This window comes from Cynoglossus semilaevis, chromosome 3, assembly GCF_000523025.1.
Source record: "Cynoglossus semilaevis isolate Cse_v1.0 chromosome 3, Cse_v1.0, whole genome shotgun sequence".
NCBI classification, from domain to species: Eukaryota; Metazoa; Chordata; class Actinopteri; order Pleuronectiformes; family Cynoglossidae; genus Cynoglossus; species Cynoglossus semilaevis.
Genome location: NC_024309.1, coordinates 7,334,698 through 7,344,530, shown reverse-complemented (window position 1 = coordinate 7,344,530; position 9,833 = coordinate 7,334,698). Strand labels below are relative to the sequence as shown.

The window sequence follows — 9,833 nt, the reverse complement described above, 5'->3', positions numbered from 1 at the left end:
TGAGTAGCAGATCCTGCTCCACACGCCTAGAGTGCCCTCTAGTGGCTGTCGGTGTTAAAATAACAAACACGTGAAATTATATATAATTATATATACGTCGCACCTGAGTGTAAATCGCAAACGCAGCCAAAGGATGAAAAAATGTGGGAAAATACGGTAATAACATTACAGACCAATTCTCCATTATTTTAAAAGTCTTTAGAGTAAAATACTAAATATTAGTTGTGACATTTAAATAGTCTTTAGCTCAGTTTTAAAAAAAAAACAAAACATACCATGCATTTTTTAAATTGGGCTTTATTGTTTTTCTAATGTGCCCAGTGCGATTTATATTCCGAGCGGCCTGGGAAATACGGTAAGGAAACATTAAATTTAATCACGCACGGCTCTTCATGTAGTTTTAAAAAACGGAGGCCTGTGATGGCGCCAGGTCGCCCCTGTGAATACGTGATGACACATTGCGGATGGTTATGGTCCTCCAGGTTCTGGTGCCCCGTCAGCAATTACCAACAGTCCTTAAACGGCTCTCCCGCTCAGGCCTTGATTCTAAAAGAGTGGATTTGGTGGTAGCAGCACATCGGGTTTATTATAATTCAATAAAGCCTTAATGTCGGCAATGTATTCATCATCAGCTTCTTGAAAAACGAGAATACGGAATCGCTCATTAGTCTCATCCAGCTGTAATTCGCAGCGATTGTGGCTTCACATCAGCCCTTCACATCTGAACCTCCAATTTTAAAAACGACGGAAAAAAAAAAAGTGGTCATAAACACCGTCTCCGTAGCGCACTCGAAGACCGCTGCCCCGTAAGTGCGGTCCGCCGCCTGTCGAAAATGGAAACAGCATCAAACGCCGCATGACTCCCATTTCTAGCCCAGTGACATTTTCAAGCACCGCTGCTCTTCGTCAGACCGCCCTTGAGGAGAAGAAAACATCTAGGCACATTTACTCCAGCTGCTGTATATTGTACCACGAGTGCACTGATCATGAGGCTGCCTTTTCACCACCTGTAAGAGGCTGGTATTAAGGGGGAAGATGAAAGCTCCGAGACACCAACCGGGCTGCTGTACTATAGGCTGCCAGTCAGTAACACGCAGGACGCAGTCAGCCAGATCAGAGTGAAATTCAGGCTGGAGGGCCGATTTTTGAAGAAGGATGACTGCGAAGGTGGAGCTGAAAGAAATCACTCTGAGCCTGAAACATCCTGACCAGGGTAAAGGATGACCTGCCAAGCTCTGGACGGGACGGGACTGATGAAGACGGTGTTTGTGTCCTTTTTGTGGCAACCCTGCCCGTTTTTTTTTTTTTTTTCCGAGGCACGTCCAGGCCGTCTAATGTTTTTCGACATCGGTAAAGCAGTGCACATTCAAGGACAATGGATTGTTTCCTCTTTCTCAGAGACGTCATCCACTCAGTATTTATCCAAAGAGACAGTTGTTCACAATAGAGAAATCGAATCATCTCAAACTGACCAATAGATCGCCAGGCAACAACTGTAGTTTCAATGATTCTATTTTTTTGCATATTGAATCATTGATAAGAAGGAAAAGGGCATCAAACCGCCGGCCCGTGGGCCAGTAACGGTCCATGAATCATTTCAAGATTCAATATTTCTATTGGCCATTTGTGCACAAAGCCATGCAGTTCAGACACATAGGAATTCCTGTGTCGGGCTTGCTAGGTGAAGATAACTTAAAAATACTGGTAGAAATACAAGAAAGTATAACGAGGCTTATTTTAATTTATTATTCTCCAACTTTTTTTTTATGCTCACATCTGGCTACTGCTGTTTTCAGTGCTTGACTCAGTCACAAATATTTGTTCGTACACCAGAAGGCCTTCAACGTACTTTAGCAAAAAAAACAAACAAAACAAATGTTGCTGTGGCGCTTCTTTAAAAAGAAGAAAATGCCTGTTGATATGACAGCAAAAAAAACCAAACATCTGAAATTAAAGTATATTACATCAAGAAATATTATATATATATATATATATATACATATATATATATATACACTACATATATTTTGTAAATATATTGTATATATTTACATAATAATTAAATGTTGTGCTTGTAACTTGCAACTTGGAGTATCTGCCAATACAAACATCAATCCGATACCTATTTTTTCTCCTCCAGCATGCCATTGGTTGCTATTGCTAAGGTGTTAGCATTCCTCTTTATGCCATGTGGCGCAAAGTTAAGTTGACCATTTGGACTAAGGTATCAAATCGGGCAGGCTATAGTTGTTTTATTCGCCGTTCGATCCTGAAATTTTGACCAATATCTGACCGATATTTATTCTGAGTATCGGATCGAGCCATCCCTACTTATAACCTTCCTGATTTTCTGGGGACCCATATTTTAAAAGTCACAAAACTTCATGACCCAAATCAGTAGATTCGTAAATTCCTGGGAAACATGATGCGAGACTACCCGGAAAAAAAGCTCTTGCGACCCACCTGAGGGTCGCGATCCAGTCTTTGGGAAACAATGTGCTTAGACCATGGAAAAACATCTTGCAGCCTTTCATGCAAAAATGGTTGAAGGCCATGATTCTGGGGTACATTTTCAGTAAAAAAAAAACAAACAAACATATATATTTATAAATGTCTAGTATATTTCCAGAATATTATATCTGAAAATATAATTTGAAACAATATCAAGATATATGTTTTTACCTCTTGTGCAGCTGCTTTGTGTTGCTACAGTGTTTAAATGCTAACGCCGCATCATGTCATCCTTCTCCAGGGACCTCAAGGAGCTGCTGGGTCAGAGGGCAGGCAAGGAGAAAAGGGCGCCAAGGTAAAAAAAAAAAAAAAAAAATCAATACTTCCTTTAACACAGTTAAAGTATTTTTAGCAACACACCACATTCCCCTCTAACTGCATTTCCCCCATCATCTTTTATCAAAAGCAACAAAGCAAAAAAAAAAAGTGCAGAAAGTCATTTACTTCGAGCTACTGATTAGATGGAAATTTATGGACACGCACACTTTTATGAGTAAATGTTATAATCGACTTCTTTCTCCTTTTGTGATGTGGCTGAAAACTCCAGACCAACAAATGGAGTCGACTTTTACATCCAGCCCCGTGGTTTGCCTGAGTCACTGTGAAGCACAATTCCTGTATTTAATCAGAGTTCAGTGAAGGTTTTTCTTCAGTTCCTTTATACTCAATACGGACCCTTTTTTTTTACGCTCCTTCTACGTTTTGTTAGCTTGTAACGTGGTTTATAAAAATCATTAATTCCAAAGAAAACATTTCATTTTGAAAATGCTCTCTTTATTTCCTTCGGTCCTTAGATTTTTTTTTTTCAATCTTTAAATCATACTGTTTCACTATGTATTGGTGAAAACTCTGTATTTTGAGGGAGAAACATTTTTGCTTCGTTTGCCTCTTGTTCGGTTCTTGCTGCACACTATTGTCGCATAATTTAAATAATGCGAGTCAGTGCTGAATTCTTAAGCGTCCTCCGAGATGCTGTAGGGCTTGACAAGATGTCAAAGGTTGAAGATTTCTTATCTTATTATATATACATTCGTAATAGAGCGTGATCCGTTGTTATTCGCAGAAGTTTTTTTCCTCTAAAATGAAAAATCTGATTAGCATCAGTCACAGCTGAAACTTGTAAAAAGTCACTTTTTATTTTCTGGAATATTTGGAAATCATCAGGCAGGAAATAAATTGGTATAAGTCGCTCCGGAAATATAAGTCGCGCTGGCCGAAGGATATAAGTCGCTCCGGAATATAAGTCGCACTAGCCAAAGCATTCGGCTGTCAGTGTGAAAATAACAAACATGAGAAATTGTATATTTTAATTTATAAGCCGCAAACCCAGCCAAAGGATAAAAAAAGTGCCACTTATAGTCCGTATGATCAAAAATATACCAACATTAGTAATAATTGCTGGAAAACACAAGCCTAGAGTGCCCTCTAGTGGCTGTCAGTGTGAAAATAACGAACATGTGAAATTATATATTTTAATATATAAGTCGCACCTGAGTCGCAAGGATAAAAAAAAAGTGCGACGAGTCCGGAAAATGCGATAATATGTAGGATTTTGTAAGTAAATAAATATATTGGTTTCATCACAGACCTGAATCTGACATATATTGACATACATTTGCCGCTTTCAGCTCAAAACATCCATCAACTTGATGGAGCAAGTCAGGTTGCTTACATTATATGTCCTGTTTCTGACATTGTCTCTGTCTCCACCTACAGGGTGAGGCTGGTGCAGAGGGTCCGGCAGGTAAAACGGGACCAGTAGGACCCCAGGGACCTCCGGGAAAACCTGGTCCGGAGGGCTTGCGTGGAATCCCCGGTCCTGTGGTAAGTACACTAGAACTCGAACTCCCAGCCACAGTGAGCATACAAGCAGAACTTTCCATTCTGTTCAGGTGACTTGATGGACCTCATGGAATAATCGATACTCCCATTTGGCTTATAATTTAGTTTCACTTGTTTATTCCAACACACTTTTTCCCTCCGTTTGGGCTATTAATCACCGTGCTCAGCACAGAAAATCAATGGGGAGCTGAAGAAAACACAGCAGGCTGTAACACTCACTGCAACCGAATGCCTTTTTCCACAGGGAGAACAAGGACTACCAGGCGCTCCGGGACAGGACGGTCCACCTGGCCCCATGGTCAGTAAGAAAAATCCATCTCCCAGTGGCACATGTCAAAACTGAAATTAATCTGTTACTGATGCCATTAAATACTCAAAAAAGTGTGTATTATTTATGTTTGATTTTTTTTTTATTTTTTTTTTTTCAGGGTCCTCCTGGTCTTCCAGGTCTGAAAGGTGATCCTGGATCGAAGGGTGAAAAGGTGAATGTCACTCCTTCCTTGACAATGTCATTAAATTATTTACTCATCAATCGAGCTAAACGCTAGCTAAAAGTTACTACGTGGTTCGTGTCATTTCCGACCATCTAAGAAACAAATATTGAATTTATTGTATCTCCTATGAAAGGGCGGGAACGGTCAAAGATCAAGCACGATAAATCACTCCAAATGGTTACATTTTTTTTCCCCCCGTGCTGCCGAGTGTCAAATTTGTAGATGAAATATAACTGCCGTGCACGTCCAGACAGCGCATATTACTTCAGATTGCCTTTCGCACAGTGACACGGCAGTTTGACCGACTAAGGAGCTAACCTCCTTTACGTCATCCTTTACTTCTCCTAGTGTTTCCTGGTGTCCAAATATTTAAACCGACTAAGGAGCTAACCTCCTTTACGCCGTCTTTTACTTCTCCTAGTGTTTCCTAGTGTCCAAATATTTAATAATAATTAATTGCATTTAATATGAATCAATCTAATTGGTCGCAGTTGTCTGGACTGTTTCTAAGAAGAGCTTTAAAATATTTTGGCTACTGTTTGAAAATCACGTTTTGAGGTAAAAAAATGAAACTTTCATCAATTCCTGCGCAGTATCTATTTGTGACCTGTCTGTCGACACATAAAGGACACCGCTGTAATCATTATTTGTTCTCCGTGTTCTGTTTTTTTCGACCTGCAGGGTCACCCAGGTCTGATTGGTTTGATCGGACCGCCCGGAGAGCAAGGAGAGAAAGGAGACCGAGGTCTGCCCGGACCCCAAGGTTCACCTGGTGGCAAGGGTGACAGTGTAAGAGATTGATGACTCCCTTCTTATCCTGGCCTTCCACCTCCTGCAACAGTCATTTGTTCTGATTTTAACCCTAGCGCGGGGGGTCGGATATCACTTATATTCACAGGGAGCAGATTTACAAAAATTTGTAAACGACACTTTGTCTTCATTTTAGTTGTTTATCATTTACTATCATTTGAGACCGGCTCAGATTTTCTCAGGTTTCCATCACTCCTTTTTTAGATCCTCTAAAACACGGACAGATTATCTATTCTCCCCGCTGAGTCCTCTAGCGAAGGTTGAACATCGGTGAAGGACTAACGACAGCCTTCATCCATTTTTAAATAAACACCGCGATGGCTAAATATCTGCCCTGCTGTGTCCCTCCACAGCCTGCCCTGACTTAGTGATTTGAGGTGACGGGCTGGACTAAGTATCGGGAGATTAGCCTAATGAATCAGTAATGTCCCCCTTTGTCAAAGCATAAGGGGCTTCAAAAAGCCTCCGCACTTTAGTATTCTCTGTTCTGGCCGTTCCAGAAAGAAGAAACCGATCTTTTATTTCCAGAGATCGACACGGAAATCTCTTTTGACTGAAGTTTGTCACAAAGTTTGCGATTTCTAATGTACTTTGTTTCCTCAAGGAGAGCAGTTCAGGACAGTCGATCAACGCGACGAATATATTTTTTAATTATCTCTATAAACAATATTGATTCAAATATTTTTATTCTCACGCTGCTTCCTGTTTTTTTATTCTTGCAAGTCTTGTGTCTCTATAAAGCATTGCGTAGTGCAGACGTGTCCAAAGACTGGCCCGGGGACCAATTACAGCCCATGGTCAAATTTTATACGGCCCGCAGCCTTCGTCTTAAAACACGTCCTGTTGCCTACTAGCACACGCGGCTATCAAAATAAAAGTTTTCACCACCGTTCAGCTTTATTTGAACCTAAAAACTGAGTGATTGATTTATTCTTATCATAAAAAAATGTATGGAATCAGAGTCAGGAATTCGCTATTGATTTTCCGGGAGGGTGTAATTTAGCTGAAAAATGATTTTTCAAATTCTGTTTAAGACGATACGATTGGTATTAGTCGCGCAATACGAGGTCTTTCATGACAATTTCTTCAATCCGTCTTTGAGTTTTTAAAGCCTTTCGTCTGTTTGTCTAACAGGGTATCGGTGGTTCCTCTGGTCCTCTGGGTCCTCCTGGTCCCCCTGGTCTGCCTGTAAGTCTTTGATCGCGTCACTCATTCAGAATTCCCCATCGTCTTTGGTTGGACGTTAACAAAGTGCTGTGCTCTTTCTCCCACCAAAACACAGGGTCCACAAGGTCCTAAAGGATCCAAGGGTTCCTCTGTAAGTCAACGCTCTCTTTTAGTTTTGAAGTCGCGTACCATGTCCAAAAGAGGCTAACGTTATCATTCCTGTTTCGACCAGGGTACCGCGGGGCCAAAGGGAGACACCGGTTCGGTTGGTCCTCCCGGTCCTCCAGTGAGTATTTATACGACTCGTCGTTAGAAATGACGTCATTAGCGCGATGGAATTCTTCAAACATCTTAATTGCGTTCCTTAGGGTCCGCCCGGTGAGGTCATCCAGCCACTGCCCATCCAGTCACCCAAGAAGACCAAACGCTCCAGCGACGTGCAGTCGGACGCCGCCGGTTTCCTCATGGATTACGGCGAGGGCATGGAGGACATTTTCGGCTCGTTGAACAACCTCAAGCAGGACATCGAGCGAATGAAGTACCCAATGGGAACAGAGAACAATCCCGCAAGGACGTGCAAAGACCTGCAGCTGAGTCACCCAGAGTTCCCTGATGGTACGTTTTTAATGTTAAGGGTTTGGGTAAAACGATCGAAGTGTCGCTTATTTGTCTGAGGGAAAGATAAATGGTCGGCAACCGATGGAGTAGATCCTCTCAGCTGGTTTGTTTTTGTTCCTTTATCTGGTTTGTTTTTTCAGTATTTGAATTTGATACTGGAGCTGAAAAATAGTGATTCTTTCGGTAACTATATGCCAACTCTTATCAGGTATTATTTTATAGGACTCACTTGCTGTACAGCAACCTGGAAATATTAAGTACGATGACAACTACAGCAACGTTATTTACTGTTTATCTGTTGTGTTTATAGGGGAAAAAAATGTTCCAACCCAATACTTTTTTTTTCCCCAGTAGTTTACAACCTTTTTTGGCAAAAAATGTTCCAACCCAATACTTTTTTTCCCCAGTAGTTTACGACCTTTTTTTGAGCATTTTTGAGCATTTTTGTGACCCAAATTTTAATCACAAATTTCTGTTGACCCAAGAAAAAAATATTTCAATTAATTAATTAAAAATATTTTTCTAGAATTAGTTTTTGATCATCTGTGCTGTGTGAACTCTGAAGATAGTGTTTTAAATCACAATTTTAAAAAATTAATAATTGGTTGAAAAATTATTTTTATCAGTTTTTTTTTATCAATTAGTCCACATATCAGACGACCCCCATTTGAATTCCATTGGGTTCGCGACCCCAAGGTTGGAAAACAATGCCGTATTCATTCATGTCAGAAAGAAAAATTTAAAAATTTGGGCTATGGATAAGATTCACACTGGAATGTAAAAATCAGATTTAGATCAATTTAAACAGGATGTTTCTGTGTGTTTGGTTTGCCTCAGGTGAATACTGGATCGATCCGAACCAAGGCTGCTCAGGGGATTCCTTCAAAGTCTACTGTAATTTTACTGCAGGGGGCGAAACCTGCATCTACCCAGATAAGAAGTCAAATGGAGTAAGTAAAAAAAAAAATCGGTCTCAGATTTATACGCTTATCTGGGTTTGAATAACAAATCTATAGCTAATGCTAATGTCTGTTTTTAACATTCTCCGACTTTTGTTTTTCACAGGTCAGAATATCTTCATGGCCCAAAGAGGTTCCGGGAACATGGTACAGTGAATTTAAGCGCGGTAAAACAGTAAGTTTTTTTTTTTTTTTTTCTCCCATCTCCAGCTTTACCCACTAGGGCTTAAAGTAGCAGTGCGATACTTTAATACATCAAGAATAATACTGCTCCGTCGCTCTCCTGCTTTTTATGAAAGGACAAGAGCTGCCTTTTTTTTTTTTGACGCTAGAGTCCTATTTTCAGTCATTGAGCAAGTTACAGTTCTTTGACAGTTCCGGCTGAAAAATAGGGCATTAAATAAAACATGACAGAGGACTGTGGCAGAATATCTATGAAGTGGAGGATTCCCGTCGTCCTCTCTCTGCCCCTGAGCTGTTTCGTACGGAAGATTTGCCGCCGTTTCCTGTTGTCGGGGAATGAAAGACGCGCACATGCTCTCCTCGATCCGTCTCATGTCACGACGATGTGTACAGTTTTTTTTTGTTTTTTAGAAATAACGCTACAGCACTTCAGCTGTGACCTCCTTTATTCTGGCAGAGAATCCACTCGCAGAACTCGTTCTGTTATCAGGGTCCTTTGTTATCTGTGGAGCTTTTTGTTTTTCCGAATAAAACGGCGGCTTGGATTGTTTTGTTTTTCTCATAAGATAACACTTTTTTTTTTTTTTTTTTTTGGCAAAATTCACTCTGTGCGGAGGGTTTGAATCAGACTTTGGTATCGATTTTGGTAGCAAATTGCTTTAGTTTGAGTTTTTGTTGTGTATCTTTGTACTTTGAAGTTTTTTATCACTGTTATAAACAACAAACAATCAAGAATCAGACTTTGGTATCGATTTTGGTAACAAATTGCTTTAGTTTGAGTTTTTGTTATGCATCTTTGTACTTTGCAGTTTTTTATCACAGTTATAAACAACAAACAATCAGCGAACTTAACAGTGTAGTCCGTTCCGATCTCATTCGTATTCTTCTTTCGTCCCTTCCCCCCCGAAGCTATCCTACACTGACGCGGATGGAAAAGAGATAAACATGGTACAGATGACCTTCCTTAGACTACTGACGGCCTCGGCCAGGCAAAACTTTACCTACAGCTGCCACCAATCCGTGGCATGGCACGACGCCACCAACGACAACTACGACAAGGCGCTGCGATTCCTGGGCGCCAACGACGAGGAGATGTCCTTCGACAACAACCCTTACATCAAGGCCGTTAAAGACGAATGCGCGGTAAGTCGTCTGTTTCTAACATCGTTTTAGGTCACCTCAGTTTTCCGACATTTGTTCGACAAGTTTATAGGATGTCAGAAAATTACGTTCCAGATCCATCGGTGAA

At 40.7% G+C, this 9,833-nt stretch overlaps 2 protein-coding genes across 3 annotated transcripts in view; both read left to right on the top strand.

The window, feature by feature from the left end:
- The window catches only part of mkxa (mohawk homeobox a), a 1,121,182-nt gene that overhangs the window by 680,522 nt on the left and 430,827 nt on the right, over positions 1-9,833 (top strand). The gene's annotated exons all lie outside the window — the stretch shown is intronic.
- col11a1a (collagen, type XI, alpha 1a) overlaps positions 1-9,833 on the top strand; it is a 71,127-nt gene that overhangs the window by 51,645 nt on the left and 9,649 nt on the right. Inside the window, exons 54-65 of the mRNA XM_025054690.1 lie at positions 2,753-2,806; positions 4,228-4,335; positions 4,598-4,651; positions 4,782-4,835; positions 5,529-5,636; positions 6,792-6,845; positions 6,940-6,975; positions 7,057-7,110; positions 7,193-7,439; positions 8,280-8,392; positions 8,508-8,576; positions 9,494-9,727. Of these exons, the coding sequence (XP_024910458.1) occupies positions 2,753-2,806; positions 4,228-4,335; positions 4,598-4,651; positions 4,782-4,835; positions 5,529-5,636; positions 6,792-6,845; positions 6,940-6,975; positions 7,057-7,110; positions 7,193-7,439; positions 8,280-8,392; positions 8,508-8,576; positions 9,494-9,727 (1,185 nt within the window). The remainder of the gene's footprint in view (positions 1-2,752; positions 2,807-4,227; positions 4,336-4,597; positions 4,652-4,781; positions 4,836-5,528; positions 5,637-6,791; positions 6,846-6,939; positions 6,976-7,056; positions 7,111-7,192; positions 7,440-8,279; positions 8,393-8,507; positions 8,577-9,493; positions 9,728-9,833) is intronic.